Source organism: Balaenoptera ricei, chromosome 14 (assembly GCF_028023285.1).
Source record: "Balaenoptera ricei isolate mBalRic1 chromosome 14, mBalRic1.hap2, whole genome shotgun sequence".
NCBI lineage: Eukaryota > Metazoa > Chordata > Mammalia > Artiodactyla > Balaenopteridae > Balaenoptera > Balaenoptera ricei.
Genome location: NC_082652.1, coordinates 38,165,561 through 38,189,570, shown reverse-complemented (window position 1 = coordinate 38,189,570; position 24,010 = coordinate 38,165,561). Strand labels below are relative to the sequence as shown.

General features: G+C 45.9%; 1 protein-coding gene across 1 annotated transcript in view; it reads right to left on the bottom strand.

The window, feature by feature from the left end:
- COLEC12 (collectin subfamily member 12) overlaps window positions 1-24,010 on the bottom strand; it is a 192,612-nt gene that overhangs the window by 10,414 nt on the left and 158,188 nt on the right. The window contains exons 4-8 of the mRNA XM_059895426.1: window positions 23,585-23,683; window positions 21,809-22,855; window positions 9,627-10,115; window positions 8,555-8,691; window positions 7,116-7,225 (exon numbers count right to left, since the gene is read on the bottom strand). Coding sequence (XP_059751409.1) covers window positions 7,116-7,225; window positions 8,555-8,691; window positions 9,627-10,115; window positions 21,809-22,855; window positions 23,585-23,683 — 1,882 coding nt within the window. The remainder of the gene's footprint in view (window positions 1-7,115; window positions 7,226-8,554; window positions 8,692-9,626; window positions 10,116-21,808; window positions 22,856-23,584; window positions 23,684-24,010) is intronic.

The window sequence follows — 24,010 nt, the reverse complement described above, 5'->3', positions numbered from 1 at the left end:
CCAGGCTCTTACCAGGGTCACCTGGGGACAGAGCCCATGTTGCCATACTTCTTTTGACGACAAGACCAGCAAAAATCAGGGCGATGGGAAAGGAGAGTTGAAATTTACAGTTAAAGGGTGTAACAAGGTAGCGTGGACTCCCCCAAACCAACTGTATATTTTGGGATATTTTAAAAAATGAAGTGACCTCACTTAAATAAATCTAGTGATGAAGAGATAATTTAGATGAAACCATCAACTGATGAGAGTAAATGTGGGACGATACTCAGGTGGAAGTCAGAAATAGTCATTCGTTAACTCATTCATTCGACAGATATTCACAGAGCACCAACTATGTGCCAGGGGTAAGTAATGCTAGCTGATGGCAACACGGCACTATGGAGAACAGAGTCCCAGCCCTCTCAGAACTTACATCACAGGCAAGAAACAAATGAGGCAAAACTCTCAGACTGTCACAGTGATGCCAGAAAGAGATGAAGTTGGAAGGAAACTTTCAGGCAAGCTTTTTTGTGTGTGTTTCTCTCCACCTTGCAGGACCCTCCCGGAAATGTCAACAATGCCTGGGCAGTTTGATGTTGTTGGTGTACACTTTGTTCATTTCTGCAGTTATACGAGGGGGTTCCATTCCAATTTTGTTTATCAAATTTGAGATTGTGATTCTCGATGCATGACGGGACATTTAATATTCTTTATCTCCCGGTTAGTTGGGAAATTGCATAAATAGGAATTCTGATAGAAGATCTGTTTAATATTTTCCCCTTGCATTTCCTTGCCCTTTTGAGTAGATAAAAGGGCATTACCATTCTACGGTTCTATATTCTAAGAATGTAGTATGTAATATTACATGTAGCCATCTGTGTGGACAGAAGGGCAACCCATGTTTTGCCTTTGCAGTGCAGAGATGAAAGCTGTTACTCGTAACTTGACAGCATGCTCCCGTTAAATGATGTCCTGTGCAGGGGACCAAGAAATGGACAAGAGGAAGAGAGGAGCTTCAAGTGTGTTTTGGGAGACTCTCAGGAAGCACAGCACATCTCTGGTGATCTAAGGTGGGCAACTGCAAGCAGGGTGGGCAGGAAAGGCCTTCAAAGGCTCCCTTACAGTTCTGCTCTGAGCAAGCGGGCAGAGTCTCCATCCCATGTGTGTTTGACTGCCCCGTGCCTACCAGGCAGTCTCCATTGACAGTGATGACCTTTGCCAAATGACACACTGGCATTTATTCCATCAAGAGTAGAAAGGCCAGCTTTGACATGCTCCTGATTTCACTGGTCTTCTCCCTGGTTTGTCTGTTTTCTATTTCATTGCTTTCCAGTCATTATTATTTCCTTCCTTTTGCTTGCTTTGGGATTAATTTGCATTTCTTCTTCTACCCTCATAAAGTAGAAGCTTAGGTCATTAATTTCCAACTTTAAAGTATTTTTCTAATATAAGCATTTTAAATCTATAAATGCCCCTCTATATACTGTTTTAGCTGCATCTCACAGATTTTGATATGTTATGTTTTCATTGTCTTTGAAACATTTGCAAATTTCCTTTGTGATTTCTCCTTTGCCCCATGGGTTGTTTAGAAGTGTGTCTTTAATTTCCAAATATTTGGCGATTTTACAGATATCTTTTTGTTATTGATTTCTAATTCAATTTTGTTTTGGTGAGAGAACATACACTACATAATTCCAGAGCTTTTAAATTTATGGAGACTTGTTTGATGACCCAGCCCATAGTTGATCTTGGTGAACATACCATATGCACTTGAAAAGAATGTGTATTTGTAGTTGTTGGGTGAAAAGTCCCATAAATATCAATGAAGTCAAGTTAGTTGATAGTGTCTGCTATATCCCTCTTGGTTTTTCTCTCTCTTCAATACTTGTTCTATTAATTACTGAGAGGAGAGCATTGAAACCTCCTTTGAAGCCCCGTTCTTCACTGTATCCACATTTAGGGTCAGAGTGTCTGTCTTCTTGATTGTGACAGGGTCCTGGAAATCAGACTGGTTTTACATGAGTAGAAGAACAGTACCTCTCAGTTGTATTGTGCCCCAAACTCCAGAAAAGATCCTCCAAACCAGCACAGAGGCTGGGTCATGGTGGACACTCCAGGATAATTCACTGAATGTTATCATGGGACTGTGGGCCAGTGGATCCCAATGTCCAGTCAGAGGACTGGTGCTGGGCAAGAATGAAGTTCTCACAGGTCTGTGGTGAAAAGAGAAAAATGAGGACAACTCTGTGTGTATGTGTGATGGCCAACTGTCTTTTCTTGGTTTTATTTTTGTTGTTTTCGTGCTGAGATTTGTTGATAGGTGATTTTTTTTTTTTTTTTTTTGCCTGTGCTGTGTAGCATGTGGGATCCTAGTTCCCTGACCAGGGATCGAAGCCATGCCCCCCTGCATTGGAAGTGTGGAGTCTTAACCACTGGACTGCCAGGGAAGTCCCCGTTGATAGGTGATTTTTAAAACCCATGTCCTTAGTTGGGCAACTAAAATCTTGGCAACACGAGTCAGCCCTCCAGTCTTTCTCTTGGAATTGTATTGGCGCGTGGATCCAAAGCATTTGGAAACCTGTCCTGGGGACCATCCTGAGACATCACAGATTGCTTCTCATGCCATCCTTTTCCCTAACCGTCATAAGATTTAGTGAGTCAGGTCATATGTTTCATGGGAAATAAACCTTCGTTCAAGTCCACGTGTGCCCTAAGCTTCTGGCATCCAATCCACATCACCGTTGCTTTTTGTCTGTTTATTCCAGCACCGTCTTTCTCAACCAGCTCTCAGTATAAAAATGGAGTGGGGGCAAGAGGCAGAGGAGAGAACCTTTTATCCCTTGTCTGTTTCCTCTTTAACAGTCCCCTCAGCAGCCTGAAATAATTTCACAAGGGGTGTGTGTTTGCGTGTTGGAGAGAAAGGATAAGAGTAAAGTAGGGAGACTGACTTCTTATGTAGCCTGGACAAAGTACGGGGAGGTGGCAGGTCCAGAAACCACTGTGGGTGGCAGGGGAAAGGGAAGTGGATGGACCAGGCTTGGAGGCCACAGAAGCAAAGAGGAGGGTACAGGTGAGTCTGAGTAGATGGAGAGGTACTTGGGGAGCTGTATCGTGTTGGGAGACCCCTGAGAGCCTAGAGCCCCATCCCTAGGCCACGGCAGGGAACATTCTTCTTGTCTTCACAAACCTGTCGTGAGTGTGTGTGGCATCTCCTTCAGGACATGGTGTAATCCATAACTGCTAGGAAGTGTTATCCTGCAATTAGTGACTAGTATGAAAATGATGACAGTGATGACAATAGGAGTAACAATTCCTGAGCACTTCCCATGGGCTCAGTGTCCTCAATGCTTGATACATATTATCTCATTTAATTTTCACAATACTGACATCGGTCCTTCTGGAATCTTCATTTCTAGATGAGGGCATGGAGATTCCACACGGTTGAGTAACTTGCACAAGGTCACAAGCTGTTGAGTGCTGGGTCTGGACCTGGAACCCAGACCTTATTGACTCTAGGGCAGGTACTCTCTCCCCTCGCTACACTAGCTCTTTTTCTAGTTTGTACCGTGTTTATTATTATATGTCAAGTTAAATTAGCCTTCGGCTATTGAGGCCTCATAATATGTCTGCCTAATTTATTCTGGCTTTTAAAATGTGATCCCGGGGACAAAGTGAGAGAGTGGCATGGACATATATACACTACCAAATGTAAAGTAGCTACTGGGAAGCAGCCGCATAGCACAGGGAGATCAGCTCAGTGCTTTGTGACCACCTAGAGGGGTGGGATAGGGAGGGTGGGAGGGAGACGCAAGAGGGAGGGGATATGGGGATGTATGTATATGTATAGCTGATTCACTTTGTTATAGAGCAGAAACTAACACACCATTGAAAGCAATTATACTCCAGTAAAGATGTTAAAAAAAAAAAAATGTGATCCCGGGGTTTTTTACATGTCTATGTATTCCTTTGGGTGGAAAACTAGAAGCAGTCTGGGCTGTGGCTGGGAACAGAGCTCCCAGGAAGGTGTCAGGGGATGTGAGCCTTCTCAGGTCCCAGGTACCAATTCTGGGGCTCTCCTCCCAAATCACATAATTCCTGCTGGAGCCTGGGAGAGACAAGGAAACTTCCACCTTGGGAGAGCTGGCATAGGCAGTACTGTTCTGTTCTCTCTCAATCCATTCCATGTGGGCCAATCCAGTCTTTGCTTAGAGGAGGGCTTCAGATTGAATTTCTTAGTGAGTCTAACCCAGACCTTTTTCGTATTTATGGTTGTGAGAAAAGTGGAGGAGACTGAGGGTTTTTTTTTTTTTTTCCAGCTCCCCACTGACTCCCTTAAAAAAAAATGATCCCGGCACTCTAGACTGTCAGTCACAAATTTCTCTTTCCCTTAGTAGTCTCTGCCTCCCGTCCCCACCCCCGCACTGGTCCGATTTTAGGTGACAACTCTCACAACTGTTTTGACTCTCCTGAAGCATATCTCTGCTGTGCTGGATGCCCTCCTCGGGCTGGCGGCCAAATTCCCGAGTGCCAGGGAGTGGTGTGGCTTCATCTCCCCAAGGACAGGTGCGCAGGGAGCAGACAGGATGTCTGCTGAGCCAGGAGGCAGATATCCATTTGCCCTGGGGGCAGTCTGGGGCTCACCTTCGGAGCAGACCTAAAATCTTTAAATGTTCCACCTTGAGGTTCGGTCGCTCTTTTAAAAGAAATGGCCTTCGCCAGCCCCCACCCAGAACTCCCTTGTGGTAGGATGAACCTAGCTATGGACCCGAAATTTCTTGCATGCCCTCCAGCACAGCACTTGTGATGGGCTGCAGGAGCAAAAACATATATTGTCGGGACTTCCCTGGTGGTCCAGTGGTAAACAATCTGCCTGCCAATGCAGGGGACCGCGGGTTCGATCCCTGGTCAGGGAACTAAGATCCCACATGCCACGGGGCAACTAAGCCCGTGCGCCACAACTACCGAGCTCGCACACCTCAGCTAGAGAGCCTGAATGCCGCAACTATGGAGCCCATGTGTTCTGGAGCCCACGCACCACAACTAGAGAGAGAAAAGAAACCCGCACGCCACAACTAGAGAAGCCTGCGCGACACAACAAAGAGCCTGCGTGCTGCAATGAAAGATCCCGAGAACCTGCATACCGCAACTACAACCTGCAGCCAAAATAAAAAATAAATAAAAAATAAACATATATTATCTTTCTCTAAGTACTGTTTCTAAACACTCCCCCCAAACCCCCCACAGTGGTAAGATCATAGACCCAGTGCCTGGCTATGTGACCCCACCTCGGGGGTCAGGTCCATTCTAGGCTGATCATTTCCCCCTCTCCTATGGGGGTGATGAGGGTCACATGGAATGAGGTCTAGGACTGTGCTGAAAACTGAATTCCCACGTTTACACATCTGTGTTCATAGCAGCATTATTCACAATAGCCAAAAGTTGGAAGCAACCCACATGTCCATCCATGGATGAATGGATAAACAAACTGTGGTCCATCCATACAATGGAATATTATTGAGCCTTAAAAAGGAAAGAAATTCTGACATGTGCTGCAGCATGGATGAACCATGAAGACATTATGCTCAGTCAAATAAGCCAGTTACAAAAGGACAAATACTGAATGATTCCACTTACAGGAGTGACTTAAAGGAGTCAAATTCATAGAGACAGAAAGTAGAAGGGTAGGTACTACAGGCTGGGGGGAATAGAGAGTTATTGTTGAACGTGGACAGGGTTTCAGTTTGGGAAGATGAAAAAATTCTGCAGATGGATGGTGGTGAAGTTTACACAGCAATGTAAATGTAGTTGACGCTGGAATCTACACTTAAAAATGGTTTAAATGGTAATTGTTATGTTATATATATTTTACCACAATTTTTAAGTAAAAGTTTTTTAAAAAAGATAAAATAAATGGCCTTATTCTGGTTTCCACCTATATCCTCTAATCATGCTTTTCACGTGGAGGATTTAAAAGTATAAAGAAGCCTGTCTGTCTACCCCCATGCACAGACATGCACAGGAACTCTATCTGGCCCCTCCATCCCCTCTAACCCCTGTTCCCTGTCCTTGACCTCTACTGCTCCAGCCTCGATGCCCGTGATGCTGTCTTGGACCTGAAACACGCTCGCTTTCTCCTCTCCTGGTGCCAAGGTTGCTGCGGCTCCTCCGTGCTCGGGACGTGGTCCTGAAGCCGAGATGCCCACACGCCTGCTTGAACCTCTGCGGGGCCTGCCTTCTCTGTCTCCAGCAAAGGAAAGGTATTCACAGGTCGGTTTTTATGAATTCTGCTCCATTTGGTACAGTGTGTGTTGCATATTTTCATAGTTTCACATCCATTAGCGGCAAAGCAGGAGTAGGATAAAGAGGTGGAATTTAAATGGGCACAATTTAGTCCTCTTCAGACCCTGGGGTAGGATTAGGGCAGGAGTGGACACCGGGGTCGGATGAGGCTCACAGAGATGTCTGTGCCCCTAGGAGCTCCGAGAAGGTTCTGTGAAGTGCTTCCCTTCTCTGTTGCTGCCTTTATAGAACTCAGGTCACATCGGACTTACAGAGACCCTTCAAGCCTGTAGGACACGGTCATCCCACAAACGCCTTCATTTGTGGCGTACTTGAACTTTCTGTGTGTAGGAGAGTCATCAACCTGTAGTTCATCCCCACACTCTGGCCAGAAGCACAGAGGGGGTCAGGGCGTCGATGGCGTCATCCTGAAGGGAGCGCCCGGCTCTCGTCAGAAGCATGGCTGGTGAGCTCGGACCATGCTGGGGAGCCTGGGGCTTCTCTGGCCTTCACGGCAGCACTTAAAGAGCACGCTTGGCCACAAGTGCCATCCTGGGTGGTCTTATGAGTCTCTGGTGGTTTATTTTGTTTGATTTTTGTTTGTTTTTGTAGAAATGAAAAAAAATTCACTCCATGAAAAGAAAAAGGAAAACCCCTATTTTTACAGCATATTGATTCTCAAACCATAATTTCCCTACATGGAAATAAACACGCAGCTGGTACCTGGAGCCTCAGTTTGAGGAACGTGTAGGACACAAGGTCGTTCAGGAAGAAACTGTAGGAAGTCAGTCTGGCAAGAGGTGAAAACATAGACCAGTGAGAGCCTGACCAGCAATCTGGAAGTTTCTGAGACTCACTTATACTCTAGAGAGGTCCCATCCAGCCACTTCCATTCGTTTTCCTGCTCTGAGTCTGTGAGGCCGATCCAGTAGTTCTCTCTCCCTACCATCTGCTTTTTGATCCATTGCTGAAAAAGAAATCAGAAACAGTACATTACTATTTCTTGAACAGATGTTTGGGGGACTTTCCCCTCAATGTTTAGAAAAGAAGGACACTTTATAAGAGGATGTTTATCAGACTTTAACAGAGAAGCATAATGAGATTTGAATAAGATAAAGCTGTCTCAAAAAAAAAAAAAAAGAGGATGTTTGTCAGAACTTGTGCACTGCTTTTGCTGTCCTCTTCTTATTGCACTTGTTTTGCACTGTTTTGGGGGCTTTGACGTTTTTTCCTCTTATAAGTTTATAAGCAATATTTAAGTGATGCTCTTTCTCCCGTAAAGTATCCAGACCACTCGATGAATCCCGCCAGGCTCCACCCCCTTCCACCACCCCTCCCTCCCACGTTCTAATAACAGTAACAGCCACGGCAATATTGAGCGCTTCCTCTGGGCCAGGTCCCACGTCCAGTGTGTCACATACAACGTGTCTTTGAGCCATTACAACCACCAACCTAAGACAGATGACAGGTGGCTGAGCTGGGATCAGGCCCAGGTCTGTATGTGCTGAAGCCCAGGTACCTGACTACTGTCTAATGGATGTTCATTCCCAGTCAATTACTGCAGAAGCATCTGTTTTCAGGGTCATGTCTGCCAGAGACACTTAAGGAAAAGGAAGGAGGCCACTGGGACAGTGTGGCATTAAAGAAAGAGCATTGGTATTGTTGCTAGTTGGACCTCAGTTTCAATCTCAGCTCTGCATTTACTTGTCTCATCATGTATTAATCATTTAAACTTTGCGGGGCCTCAGTTTTCTTATCTGTTAGATGGGGGTAACATTACACATAGGCTCTAGGGATGTGGTGACGTTTATAAGAGAAAATGCCTCATACAGTGCCTGGCACACAGTAGGGGCCTAGTGAATGGTCACCATTGTTATCATGTGTGGGCTCTGCCCCAGGGCCTCCTTTACTCTTCCTGACTGTGCCGAGGCCACATGTCTGGTCCCTTGCATCCCTCCCCACCCCTACGGTGCTTAGGCCTCTCTGCCTCTCTCTCCACAGGGGCCTGGTGCCGGCCTGCCAGGCTTACGGCTCTTTCAATGGCCACTGGGAAAAGCCACACACCTCCAGGCTTGATAAAGCAAGACCTTCCAGGTGGAAGCATAAAGACCTAATTCCCATGCCATGAATGCTTCTTGTCACTGGATAAATAGCCCAAATCTCCATAATGCAGCCTTCTGTGTTTATGTGACTATGAATTCTTGATATCTTTGAATCCTCAGTAAGCACGTACTTTCCAGATGTCACGATCCTTAAATTACAGTTTTCCCCAACTATAAGTATGCTGCAAACATACCTGTTCCTCTCTTGTGTTTATGAAAACGAGATGTGAAGACCTGTCTTCACAGGAAAGTTTTGCATCCTCAAAAATTTCTTTTTCAACCGAAAAATAGTAGCATTTCTCTGTGAAGTTCTTCCAGTGAGGTGGGCAGCCTAGGAATGCAAAGTTTAAAAGTATTGATTAAAACACACACACACACACACACATACACAGAAAGCACTATGCCTTTCCTCAGCTGTGTTTAAGAGGCACAGCTATGGCCCTGCTTCCCCACGTCCGTGTGCCAAGCCAGTGACTGACGTTTGGGGACATGCTAGGAGCAAAGACTAGTCCAAGAAAGTGGCCTGCAGAATACACAGTAGTTAAAACTACATAATCTGGAAGATATCTACCCTGAGCCTTTGTTCCTCTGTGTCTGGATTAGTCTTTACAATGACAGAAATAACAGACACAGCAACAAAAAGCAGCACAGGCACAGATGTTCAACGTCAGTCTGGAATCACGTGGCACCTGTAAACAAGTGGCTGGGAGAGCCCAGAACTAGAACTAGGCTCACGGAACAAACGTGACTGAGCTGGACTGAAGGAAACCAAGTGGAATCGGGTGTGGGTCAAAGGAGAGAAACACAGGCTTGGTTGCAGACCCAACACTCAGGGTTTGACCAAAGGTTTCACTATCAAAGGACGAGAAGGCGCCATAACATCTTCTCAAAAAGAAATACAATCTGGCTTCAGGAACAGAAAGTTCCATCTGCACGTTAACCACAGGTCATCCATCCCCAGGTGAAGGGTATAAAATGAGGACAGGGATGGGTCTGGGGTGGCCAGCCTTGGACTTTCCTGAAGGAAATGTTTGGGACCAGTTTGTCCCCGAGGACCTGACTCAGCTAATTATAAACAAGTGCTGGAGGGCCTGGTGCTGTTTGGAGAGAAACACAAGTGCCTGAGCGCCACCGCCTGGCACGGGGCCGTGGGAGCAGTGGGGGCGGAGGCCACCCTGTGCGATGCCTTCACTGCCAATAAAACGGGGTGTGGGGGGCGCACATGGGGGGGGCACCCATCCCCGGGTACGAGGGGCTCAGACTCACCGTTGGCCTCGGGTGCTGTGGTTGGCTCGCTCTGCAGGGCCAGGGGCACCGCCGCCCCTGATGGGCCCGGGGGACCGGGGGGGCCCTTGGGACCCGGCATGCCCGGCACCCCAGGCAAGCCAGGCAGACCCCTCGGCCCGGGCACCCCAGGCTCCCCCACGGTGCCCTGAAGTCCCTGGAAGCCGGGGGGGCCCTGGGGGCCCGGGAGTCCGTCCTTGCCTGGTGGGCCGGGGGGGCCTGGGTCCCCACTGGGGCCCTGAGGGCCGGGCTTCCCGGGGGACCCGCGGGAGCCTTTGGGGCCCTGCAGGCCTTTGGAGCCTTTGCTGCCACGCTCTCCAGGGGGGCCGACTGGCCCGATCGGGCCCCTCTCACCGGCCGGGCCGGGAGGGCCAGGCTCCCCCTTCTCTCCCTTCTGTCCCTTGTTGCCAGTGGGACCCGGGGGTCCCTGCTGTCCTCTGTCACCTTTCGGACCCCTGGGGCCAGGAGGACCTAAAACAAAAAAAAAGACAAAAGGCACAAATGTGAAATCCACAACGCCTCTGGTCATCTGGGACCATTTTGTCACCAGCAGGAAGGCTGTGCGGGTTGAGATCGGGATGCCCTCCCTCTTATTTCCTCCTCTTTCCACTGATGTGATGAATATTTATGAGCTACCTGTTATATGACAAGCCCCATGTAAGGTGGGGGGAGAAGGGGTTGAATTAGACCAAAGAGATGCCATCGAGTGTTGAGAGGCCCTGTGCTGTAATTCCTGCACCACACCGGCCCCGCCTCTCCTCTCTGCTCCTCCCACTGGGGCTCCTGTCCCCTTCAGCGGTGCTGCGGGCACACTGCTATCCTTAGGGCTGAGGCTCACCATGGACCAGCTCGCAGGGACGGGCGGTCTCCATGAGAAGCGCTCTCGGGGCCAGAGCTGAGGAGGATCAGTTTCATTTTTTCCAGAGAGTCTAATATGACACAAATAGGGAAGGTGAACTAGAGAAAAAAATAGGTGGACCATCTAATTGGCAAGGGAGGAAAAAAAGACACCATTTTCCACCAAAGGAGGAAAAAGCAGTTCCCCCTAAAAAAGGTTGGGAGAAGAAGGCAAATACCTGTTCATCCCTCTTGTTCCAAAAGGAAGTTCACATAACATGGGATTGTTTTGTTTTCTCTGAGTTCTCAGGGGTAGGTAACGGGGATGTCACACAAATACATCACAACAAGGATTTGTATAGAAAATGACAGTGTGAGGTACTTTCACATACATTATGTCACCTGACCTTCATCTATGACATAGAATTCCCACAGCACACCTGAGGACATGCAGGGCCACAGACACCAAGCTCTTTGTTCAAGGTTACTTAGTGACTCAGGACAGATCTACCCAGGGGAGTAAGACACGGACAGTCACCATCTGGGAGAGGAGCTGGGACAGGAATTCAGGGCTTCTTGTGTTGAAATGGATGCATCGTGGAGGGCACTGTGCTCAAATATCCTGCTGCCTGGAATCTTAGAGTTTGAGATCTCACTATTCTTCGTGAATAAGTATAAGAGCTTCATACCCATTCTTTGGACAGAAGCAGAGAGCCTTTGAGGCTGGAAGGGCGGAGGTGCGGGGGAAAGGCAGGGTTGGTGGGACTCCCACACTCAGTTTTTCCTATTCCCCTGCACCAGCACACCCCACCGGCTGGTCGGGATGGAACAGTGAAGCAGCCTTTCCCGCCTCAGTAGGGGGACTCTCTGCACCCTCCCATCCCAGGCCCTAATGGACATCACTGCACCCACATACCATCCATGGCCAAGTCCAGCCTGCCATCTCTGCTGTCCCTTAGCAGGAGCCTAGGTCCTGGACTCAGCTTTCCTTACTTGAGGCTACCCATGACGTTGCCCCTGGACTTACTGGCAGGACCCTCTACAGAGCTGTAAGCGAGTTTATGCCAATGGCTAGCACTGGCTTCAATGCGTTCTTTCTAGGGTTATCTACCTCATAAGTGGGAGACTTTGGGATGAAGCACCCTCTCCCTGAACCCATTTCATTGACTTCTGTCCATCCGCTCCTGTTGACTCCTCTCTGCCATCAGCTCCCCTGGGCTCTGGGTCCTTATCTCCATCTCATAGTCGGATGGCCCATCTTTTCTGGGATGTCCCGCCAGCACCCCCAACCTGGTGTGTCTACACTGACCTTGTCATCTCTGCTGTTCACGTCCTCCTCCCGCCATCCCTCATCCCACTGCATCATCACGACCATCCCATCACCATCCTAGTGTGAGTGTTCTCTCTCTTCCTCTCTCCCTCCTGCCCCTCTCTGTCTTTCTGCTAGATGTTCACAGTTACCTCTTAACTGCTCTTCCTACCTCTGATTCCTCTCCATTCATCCCACTCTGCATCTTTCACACTTTTGTCTTCTTTACACATAACTCTGGTCTCCACCTGCTCCAGAATCTTCAGCCCCTTCTTGATCACCTGGTGTCAAGGCTTTCATGACCTGGTCTCACATGTGTTTATTCCATCTTCCCCTGCACTTATGCAAATTTCTTCTCTTAGAATTTTCTCTGCCCATATCCATCTGGAGAATTCCTGTTCACCCACCATGTAATCCTCCCAGGTCACTCCAGATGGAAATTTTTCCTCTTTCTATGATTTTTTAGTCCTTGTTTGTTCTTCAAGGATCCTTCCCCATCTAGCAGCTAGATTATAGGCCATAGTCATTATCCAGCAAGTGTTTATCAATTCAATGTGCATCACAGGTCAAAAAGCCCAGTGCACTAATGCCAGCATTATGGGCCCCAGCAGAGACCAGAAGGGAGAGATTTTGGGGGAATGGTGTCCTGCCTGGTGTCCCCTCACCTCATTCCAAGAAGTACAGCTCCACTCAATCTACATATCAGGTTGACCCTGGCTGCCAGTATGGAATCACCATGGGGAGATGTCTTTCCTGACTCTACTCACACTTCAGAATTGATCTAGTGGTCTTTTATCCACAATCTGATTTTTTTTTTTCTGTTTAACTTGATGAGGCTTATTAAACAGCCAAACCATTTAGTAAAGACCTGGAGGGTGGGTTTTCATTGCCAGATCAGTCTCCTTTAAAAAATAACTTAGAGGCTTCCCTGGTGGCACAGTGGTTAAGAATCTGCCTGCCAATGCAGGGGACACGGGTTCGATCCCTGGTCTGGGAAGATCCCACATGCCACGGAGCAACTAAGCCTGTGCGCCACAACTACTGAGCCTGAGCTCTAGAGCCTGTGCACCACAACTACTGAAGCCTGCATGCCACAACTACTGAAGCCCGTGCACCCTAGAGCCCATGCGTCGCAACTACTGAGCCCATGTGCTGCAACTACTGAAGCCTGCATGCCTAGACCCCGTGCTCCACAACAGGAGAAGCCACCACAATGAGAAGCCCGAGCACCACAACAAAGAGTAGCCCCTGCTCACCGCAACTAGAGAAAGCCCACGCACAGCAACGAGGACCCAGTGCAGCCAAAAATAAATTTTAAAAAATAATAAAAATTTAAAAAAATAAAGAGGGCTCTCACTCTTCTAAAAAAAAATAACTTAGTTCCTTTGTGTAGTTGAGAAATAGTGTCTTACAGATTATTAGTGGGTAAGGTGGCATGTGTGTTCCTCCACAACGGATGTAGCATTATGGAAGATGCTAGTGGAACAATACTGACAATAGGCCAAAACGAACAAACAAAAATCTGATTTATTTAGAAAAAGGGCAAAAATAAAAGTAACTTTTTTTTTTCCCTCAGCTACTTCTGTTTTGTTTATGTTCTATGTTTAGCCTTAAGAAATCCAAATAATGAGGAAGGTCTGTTGGGAAATTCAAGTGCTTTAGAAATTCTTTATCCTTATCCTGTTCGTGGATTTGCCAATAATCAGTGTTTCTTGATCACTCACGTCTGGGGTTGGTGCTATACTTGCAAGTTACGGGAAATGAGTTCACTTGCAGCCATGAAATAGTACCTGTTCCGGGGCCTGTCTCCCTGTTCTGAATGTTCTGACAGACCCATGTGACAGGGACTTGTATTTGTTCCAGAACGCCCTCCTCTGGTTTCTGACAGAATTCCAAAGACATACAACTCTCTCTTTGCCTCCTCACATGAATCCAAGACCTCCCTTACCTGGGGTGACAGCTTTTCGTGAATCTTATTTCTTTCTGGGGTCGGGTAGTTTATCGTATTCAGCTGTTTCCCTCTGAACCGAAGGTGTGCTTGAATGGCCCCACATCCTCCACATAGAATCATGGCTTATTTTAAGAACAGCATAAAAACAAGGATCCCACAGTCAACACAAAATACCAACAGATGCTAATTTCCAGATCTTGAGAAGGAAGGGAATAAGACTCTGGGAGAAGATGCAAGATTTTGCCTTTGATAAAGTCTAAAATCCTACTTGTGATGGATTTCCTAGCTGGATTAGCATAAAAACTGAATTTTTCATATGAAGCACTACATCCATCATAAATAGGTTATCTGTCTCTCTCTTTAAGATGAAGTTTTATATTCATGGCTGTGGATAAACTCCTAGCAAGCACACTATTATCAACGCATGTCTTCATCCACAGCTGCCCCATCCTCAGAGCTAGAGCAGGAGGCTGGTGCTCTGCCTACAGATGCTGGGCTATGTGAAAACGTATTCTGTGTGTCCCATACCTAGGGGATTCATTCATTCATATACTTGGCTCATTAAGACAATACTTTGCTCCTTAAGACCTAGATATTTGCTAATCATTTCTTTTTAAAAATCACTAAGAGAAAGAGCTAAAACCATTTCAAAAGTCAGCACTGGATCCCCCTACAAAGCCGATCATTAATGCCATGGGTATATCTTCCTCTAGGACCTGGGATGCTGGTATTGCTTTTGGCATCTAGATGATCCCAGGCTTTTAGGTATTACTTGAATCTTTTATTAGGCAGCTACTGAAGTGAATATAAAATGAAATAAAATATAAGCCATCCATAGTGCCTTAAAACTGAGAACACTGAGATAAATGATGAGGGAGTATTTATGAGCTCATGTGATAACAACTTGAATTCAGAGTCAAGAAAGTGTAACACTACATGTGAGGCAGACATGATGTCTCATACAGAAGAGAAAACTGGAGATTTGCTTTCAAGGCCAAGTGGGTGGCTGCCTGGCTTGGGATTCTGAAATGCCAGGATACCCATGTTGCTGATAAAGCCACCAAAGGCTCCAGAAATGCCTGTATATAACCGACACCAGAACTTGGAGCAACCGTGTTTGCACTGCCAGCAAAACCTTCTCTCCAGGTTCCCAGGCTCCAGAGCCCAGAGCCTTGAACACCCGAATCCCCTAAACAAGCAGCTCTAAAGAGGACAGAAGACTAAATCACTGTACCATTTCTGCTTTAACAACCAAACTGCAGGCCTTGAGAAGGGCCCAGCCCTGTGTCCTGTGCCAGAGATAACTTTCCAATTCGTTTTCCAACAAAACTGCTGGTGCTTAACAGAAAGTAGAGAAACCACTTTAATTCTTACTGCCATTCAACATCTTGGAGACTCTGTTTTAGAACCACGAGTGGTTGGGTTGGAAGACAGAACAAAACAGTAATATAATCTGACATATTTTTCTTCTTCTTAAAAAATCTACTTTGCATGCAATGAAATTAATCAAACATTTATTTAATACCCACATATGAAAAAGTGGTCCTGCTTCACTTAGGTGAAAAGGAATATACAAATTAAAAGGAAATTTAAGAGATATTTTTTGGCAATCATTTTGAAGAAGAATTTGATTCTTGACCTCATGTTCAAGACAGTCAGGCTTCTGGAAAGCCATGGAAGCTCTCTCTCCACAGAGGAGGATATACTTAAACCACTGTTTCTCACCAACTGGCCACGGTCTACATCGATGCCTTTGAATTGCCTACTCTCAAGGCTCCCCAGACAAGTGGTCTTGTATGGGGAAGAGTATCAAGAGGGGGTGGGGTCGGCAGTGAGAGGAATCGAGGCCTCATGCCTGATCCACTTTGCTCCATGCCCTGTTCTGCTGTGTGTGCTGTCCAGGCTTCCTGTGCATCTTTCTAGGTCCAGATCAAATGTCAGTCTCTCACTGAAGCCTTAACTGATAGCTCTCCTGAAGATAAACTCTCGTGTATTCAACGAGAGCCATCTTTCTCCTGAATCATCCGAGGGTAGCAGGGTACCGTGTGGAAGCATGGGTTTAGGGACCAGACCGACCCGAGTTTAGCACTACCTACCACTGACTAGCTGCTTGATCTTGGATTAGTTACTCAGGCTCTCTGTGCCTCAGCCCCCCTCCCTGCAAATGGGGATGCTGACGACTCCTACCTTAAGGAGCTGTAACAATGAACAGAGACAACTTATCCAGGTGCTCACTGGCATGACTGGCATGTTGCAGACACTCAATAAAAGTCGATTAGGGACTTCCCTGGTGGCACAGTGGTTGGGAATCCGCCTGCAGGGGACACAGGTTCGAGCCCTGGTCCCGGAAGATTCCACATGCCGTGGAGCAGCTAAGCCTGTGCACCACAACTACTGAGCCCACATGCCACAACTACTGAAGCCTGCGCGCCTAGAGCCTGTGCTCTGCAACAAGAGAAGCCACCGCGATGAGAAGCCCGCGCACCTCAACAAAGAGTAGCCCCCACTCGCCGCAACTAGAGAAAGCCCGTGCACTGCGACAAAGGCCCAACGCAGCCAAAAATAAATAAAATAAAATAAATAAATTTTTTTTTTTTTAAAAAAGTGAGTGAAAGCCAGGGGTCGGCAGCACCGAGTGTGATTCCTCTCCTGGGCTGGGCACCAGGAAGCCAGCAGTTAAGTACTTTTGGACCCACATGGTACAACTATAGTCCTTGTGCACATGAAGCTGTTGTTTTCCACGGCGATGTACTGGCTGGGGCTCCAGTGGAGGGAAGTCTTGGATAGGAACTGAACAAACTCACTCTTGGGTATGAATATTAGCTAACCCCCTGCCAGGCACTGCACTGTTTTATTTACATTATCTCATTAAGTCCTTATAACTCTAAAAGGTAGATGCAGATGGGAAAACCGAGGCACAGAGAGGCTAAGGAAGTTGGTACTCGTATCCAGGGCTATCAGGCTCTAGAGCTTTTGTTCTCACCCACTAAACCTCGTGCTTCTCTCAGAACAGCAGGTGCAGGGAACTCTCTGATTGCACTAGGAGGATGTGACTTACACCTGCATGGCTTGCAGAGAATAGCTCAGGAGGTGAGGTGAACTTGCCACCCAAGAGTGGGTGTTATGAGTATGAAGTCCTCCATGTGCCTAATTAGGATAAAAGCATTACATTATTGGTTACAAAAAAAAAATAAGGCTTTCTTAAGGTTTGGGGGTTTATGGATATAGAGATAATTGTTATCAAGATTCAACATATGACTTAATATCTAGTTCCACATTATCATCTGGCTTCAGTGCCATCTAATCAGTCAGCTTCAGCTTTCACTTCCTAATGAGGCAAGTGTCTCCTGTGGCTGAAATGTCCCAGAAGCATTAGGGTTCTTGAAGTGCAAGTCACCAAGAATTTCCTGGAAAGCATCAGGGTATTCTAAATCTTGCAGAGGCAAACCCAGCATAAGCCAATATTAATCCCATCCTGCTCCTTCCTCTTTTATCCCATCTGTCCCTCATCCTCAGGGGTGGGATGTGCGTACAGAGAGAGAGGAAAGGTGCTAGAGATGCAGGGTGGGAGGAAACGCTTGCATTTGGAAGTAGAGGTCTTCCCCCAGTCTCTGGTTCTCTTGGAATTGCCGGTGGGCATTCCCGTCCTGGAGGAAGTTGAACACATTGAATAGAAAGGGGGTGGCTTGGCTTGAGAAGTTTCTCAGGTCAGCTCACAGAAAGCACAGGTAATGAGAAGACCAAGGATAAATGTAAATGGGAAAGCATATGAAAAAAAGAAAATACCATTCAGAAACCAAACTCTGAGGGCTTTCAGAGACACTGAGCCAGGAACCTCACCCTAAGAGACATCTCCCACTTAATACGTCTAAACAGACCTCCCTTTCTGTATCTCCTGGTCGGTACTGCCATCCGCCTAGGTGCTCAAGCCAAACACTTAGGAGACATCCATTCCTCCCTTTCCCCTGCCCTCCATGGCTGATGCATCCGTGAGCCTCGTCCACCTGCAGGCAGCAGCCCCTAACCCCGTGTTCAGTTTCTGTCCACAGCACCCAGACTCCGATGATGTACTGGTGCCTCTTGGCTGCCCCTTTGGGCTTGGGACACTTCGGGGAGGGAAATCCAGTGTCCTGTGCACCAAACGTAGTCAAGAAGGGATTGGCACAGACTCCAAACTGCACAGCCCCTCCAGCCCGGGGATTCCTCACCCCGGTGGGCACGGCCTGCTGTCCAGGGAAGGGCAGGGCTGTCCTTGATTCTACCTCCGCAATTCCTCCTGACTGAGGAGACCCACTTCTGTCATCTCCACCGCTACCATCCATCCCACGTCACCCATGACTGGTCCATCGCCCCTCACTGGACCCCTGCCTCCAGGCTCACTCCCCCAGAATCTGTTCTCCCCCCAGAGAACATTTATTTTTGTATTTAAAAATGTAAATATTTTAATATTTAAAAACATAAATTTTTTATATTTAAAAAATAAATATTTTTATATTAAAAAATATAAATCAAGTCATGTCACCACCTTCCTTAAAACTCCCCTTCACACTTAGAATGAAATCCCATCTCCCTGCCCTCACAGGCTCCCTCGGGACGGCTGGGAGGGGAGGCGTGCACTTTCTGTGATTATCAATGGGGTTCGCACCATGGGCTTTGCACCAGACACACTGGGCTCAGATCCTGTTTAGCTACTTATCATTTCTGTAAATTTAAGCAAGTGCCTTAAACCTCTCAATGCCTTAGTTTCCTCATCTATAAACAGGTGATGATTTTCTGAGTACCTGCCATACAGAGTGGGTGTTAGGACTCACCAGGATGGTTCATGAAAAGCCCTCATTCCTCTCACACTCAATATCAGCTGATAAAAATAATCAGAACAATGGAAACATTAACTAATTTAAAGCCGGGCTCTGAATCTTCAACCATGAGCTTTTCATACCCTTCCTTAGCTGTTAAGCCGCACTGTCTGTAAACTAAATATGTCAGAAGTTTCCTTGTACAAGAGAAGTTAACAATTAAACCCATGGAATAATAAAACTATGAAATTTATAGCTAGAAAATATCCAGAATACCATGATAGGATTGCCTAAGGTATAACAACTTTAAGAGACCATTAGAAAGCTCTTATTTTCTGAGGTTGAACGTCTGCTGAGATCTGCCCTCATTCTGAATTTAGGTTGAGAAAGAATAGGAAAAAAAATGAATCAAGCACTGAAGAACTTTCTGGTCATCTGAAAGCCCACCTCTTTATTCAGAGTATGACTCATACCTACAATACTCTGACGGGCACTGTCCAACCTCTCTCGAGTTGGGGCATGCCTATGGTTCAGGAAACCCATTATAGTCTCAGGCAACACCAATTTTTATAAGGAACATTATATAAAACCAAAATTTATTTTCCTTTAATGAGTACCCACTAGTCTTTGTTTCACCCTCTGGAGCACCTCAGATGTCATTTAAAATCTCTGCCACATGCTGGCCTTTTGAATAGTTGTAAACAACGGCCTTATTCCCCACTAAGCTGTCTCTCCTACAGGTTAAAGTTCCCAGGTCCTTCAGTCCTTCCTCACAGCACATCGTTTCTAGACCCCATCATCCTGGTCATATTTTTCTGAGCATGATGGCCTGTGAGTGCCCCTGTTGAAAGGGGCTCCCCGACATACGCAGTATCCTCCAGGAGTGGTTTTGCCATGCTGAAGGGAGTAAGATATCACCTCCCTCATTTTGGAAATCATATTTTTATTAATACGGTCAAAGATCACATTAACTTCCCTGGAAGACACATTTAGTTGCTTACAGTCAACTAAAATCCCCACGCTTTTCCTGCACACTTCCTCCAAGCCATGCCCTCCCATCAACATTGGTATTTGGTCTTTTCTATGTACGAGCAGGTTTTACATGTCTTCCCTATTTATTTCATTTTGTTGGCATCTCTTTACTACGCCAGCCTCTGCAGATCATTTTGGATTATGATTCTATCACCCATTACATAGTATATACAGTTTCATGTCACACAAGTATTGGATGAACAGGTCATCCACATCCTCAAGCGAGTCCCTGCAAAGCTGTTGAGCAGGTCCCTGCCATCTGCCACCCAGATCTGCCTCCAGGCTCAGAGGGGCTCATGAACTATCACTCTTTATACTCAGTCATTCAATAGTATGGCAGTCACACCCCAGGGTGACTCCCAATGACTCATGCCCTTGTATAATCCCCTCCCCTTAAGTATGGAACCTCTAACTTGCTTCTAACCAACAGAATATGGCAAAGGCAATGGAATGTCACTCCCTTGACTAAGTTACATTATATAAGACTCTGTGTTTGCCAACTAGAGAGAGAGAGACTCCCTTGCTGGCTTTGAAGAAGCTGTAGTGTTTTGAGATGGTCACATGGCAAAGGACTGGGGGTGGCCTTTAGGACCTGACAGCCGATCTTACAGTCCAGACGGATGAATTCTGCCAAGAACGTGAAGGAGTGTGGAAATGAGTCTTTCCCCAGTCAAGACTCTGATGAAACCACAGTTCCTCGCTGAGACTGCAGCTGGGTGAAACCCTGAGCAAAGGACGCACCTGAGCTGTGCCCAGATTCCTGACCACAGAAACTGTGGGATGAGAAGTGGGTGTTTTAAGCTGCTGAGTTTTTAGTAATTTGCTATGCAGCACAGAAAATGAATACAACCAATAAACCCATCTAACTGGGCTATAAACCAGCCCTGATTGCTCCATCTTGTTCAAGGGTATCACTGCCAAGTGCCTTGGTGAAATCCAGATATGCTATTTTTCATTCTCCTAGTTTAAACAATATACTAACTCTGTTAATGTGAGGAAATAAGATTAGGTTCACCAGCCTTCTTCTTAGTGAATTCATTCTGATGATTACTGCATTCCTGAAAACTCAAAAATTATCCTTTTTATAATCTCTTCTCAAATTTTTCTTGGGCTTGAAGACAAATTCCCCATTCTACACAGTGTGTAGACTCTACCTTTATCCCCTTTTTTTGAAAATCAGGATTACATTTGCTTATAGCCAGTCTCTTTTTGCCCTAAAATTCTCTTGATTTTAAGCTATGTGAGGGCAAAGACCATCTGGTCTTCCTTGTGTACCCCAGAGCGCCGAGCACAGCATCTTCCACCCAGTACTTTCAACTTAAACCCTGTGAAAATAGTTATGACTGAAAATACTATTAATATATGGTTGCTGCAAATCTGCAGAAGTGGGCTTAATCTAATCCAAAGACTTTCAATTTATAGGGATGATCTGGTTGAGAGCAAAACTCAGATTTTTATGTAAGTGCATTATTCCCCTCCTCTGTGGTGTTAATAGTTACTGTAATGGCCAACCATCCATCTGCTCATGACACTTAGAAGTAGGAATCTCTTAATGGTAACTCCATGATCTAAAAGAATTAATCTTCCTTCCAAAGGAGCCTGATTTATATTGGCACTGAAATAGCTAGGCACTAAGAAAATCCAAGTTAACCAATCTTTCATCCCACAAATATTTAATGGAACACATTTGAGCAGTGTCCACAAATTCTTAGTTATGCTTCCTTTCAAGAAATGGAGCTTAATTCCCTTCCCCCTTGGGTGTGGGAAGGACTTAGTGACTTGTTTCTAAATTAGAGAATGTGGTGGAAGTGATGGTATGTGACTTTTGAGGCTAGGTCATAAAAGGCATCGTGGCTTCCTTCATTCTGTTTCTCTTGGATCACTTGCTCTGGAGGCAGCCAGCTGCCATGTTGTGAGAACACTCAAGCAATTTCACATGGTGAGGAAGCGAGGCCACCTGCCAACAGCTGACAAGCCAAGAGCCGTGTGAATGAGCATCTTGGAAGCAGATCCTCAGCCTCAGTTAAGGCTTCAGAAGACTGCAGCCCTGGCCAGTATCTTAACCACAACCTCATGAGAGTTACTAACCATCTAGCTAAGCTAAGCTGCTCCTGAATCCCTGATCCATAGAAACTATGAGATAATACATGCTTATTGTGTTAAATTGCCGAGTTTTAGGGTCATCTGTTACACAGCCATAGATAACTAATACAAACACAAATTCAGAATTTTCGCTTACCTTGTAGTATTGTAAAATTCTTGATGAGCTGACCATGCTTGGAGTCCACCAGCTTCATTTCTTCCATAATCACTGATAAGTTGGCCACTTCAGTGTCCAACCTCGACCTCATCAAATCTTGTTGCATCCTGAGAGAAACAGAATCCAAACGGATGTTGGCCAGTGTGTTATTCAAGGAGGTCAGATCATCCGTGTGTTTGGTCAGCGTATCCGTGCACGTGGTCCTGACTTCATTCAGGTTGCTGGTCAGTGTCCGTAGGTAGTGGGCCGTGTAGCTAATGTTGCTAATGATGTTCACAATGTCGGTCTCAAAGAGCTGGAAGCGCTCCTCCAGCTGGCTGAACTTGACAGCCGTTCTGTTCTCCGCATCCCTGTGTACATCCTGCAGATCTTTCAGGTTCTGCTCATTGGCTTGGGAGGCCGTAGTGATGTTGTCCATCTGCCCTGCAAAGGAGCTGAGCTGGCTGTTCATGTCCTCCAGGGTGTCATTGTTGGCTTTGGCCAAGGCAGAGTTATTGGCAGCCAGCGTCTGCAAGCTCTGCACTTTCTCCTTCAGCCAATCTGTGTCCTTCCTGGCTTGAAAGAAAACCTGCTGCAGGTTTTGGAAGTCATTCTTGATTCGCTGGATTGCCTGGCTTGTGTCATCCAAAGAGCGCTGCAGATTTGTGATGAGGTTCCTTTGCTGCACCTGGGTCAGGTTCAGGTTGTTGAGGTTCATGATGACCACGTTGTGAGAATACATCTGGCTCTGCAGGTTGCCCTGCAGCACACTCGTGTCTTGCTGCAGATTTGTGACATAGCCGTTATATGCCTGGAGGGTTTTGTTTACAGTGGTGATGAGGAAGGAGTTATTCTCCAAAGTTTCTTTCAGTTGACTCTGCTGGTCCACCAGCGCATCCCCGCTCACCTGTAACTTCTCCAGCGTATCTTTGTTCTTGCTAGTCTTTTCTGTAATCTCACGAAGTTGCTGACGAAGATCCAGAATGTCTGACCTGAAGGTGGAGAGTTCTGAGTTGGTGCTGAGAGCTTTCTTCCCAGTTTGGTCCCCTGGAATAAGACACGTGTGTTACTCAGATTGGTGGGATGGAGAAGTGTTCAGATGAGGTCACAGATCCCAGAGACCTAACTGGGATGTGCTCTATTTCATACATAAAACTTGTGGGATATGCAGTAGTAAAATCCATATCTCTGTTAAAACTGGGTCCTCAGAAATTGGAAAGGCTACTGAGTACTAGGACAGACTAACTTGGGTGAACACTTATCTCAAAGGAGGGGGAATTTGCCTGATTCTAGAGCACTGGGAAGGACGTCAAGAAGGCAATAACCTGTTTAATTCACCAAAATTCCTTTTTAAAAAATTGAAAAAAATCACAGGATAAGAATAGGCTGGGATCTTTTATTTTTTTAAATTAATTTCTACAATTTTTTTATGAAGTTTAAAATATTTCGAATAGGAATTTACTGAGTATTTCATAAAAGAGCTTTTAATAAAGGGTATTTGTGGTTCTTTTTGATCAGGATTGGTCTTCAGGTTTTATGTGGCACATAATAGTGTTTTCTGGGGAGCAGAATTCAACTCCAAAATTGGTCCTTAACTTTAAAATTTTAAAGTCTTTGAATTAAATCATGAGGAAAGATTCAACACACAACATGAAAGTTTAAAGTCTTTCTGGGTGAATGTGAGTTTAGAGCCATGTCATTCTAAAAAGCTGTGGTCATTTACATAGAGTTGAGTTAGGGGATTCAACTTAATGGTTCACTCTCATTGCAGATTACCTAATTTTTTCAGGTCGCTTTCCACTGCTGTGAGCTTGTCATCATAGGTTTGGCGAGATGTCTCCATGCCACCTGTTACACTGTCCATTTTCTCTACAACTAAGATTTGGAAATCAATGGATTAATACACACACCTGCCCATATTTTACCTTTCAGTTTCAACAAGAGAGCATTTCATTACAGAATAAAGGAAACAGAGTGAAAGAAAAAGAGTATAAAAGAAATTAAATATAGGGAAAAAGCCATTCTTTTAGAAAAATAAGTAACGTACTTGTCGCAAACCCAGGTGGTAGTTTACTCGGTTGAGAACTGTATGTTCTTAAAAGCTATTCTCAGGATTCTGTATTGGCTTGGAGATTTCAGAAATTGTATGGAACTCATTAAATATTTTTTGTATTACAGAAATCCTCAATCTGTGTTATTTTT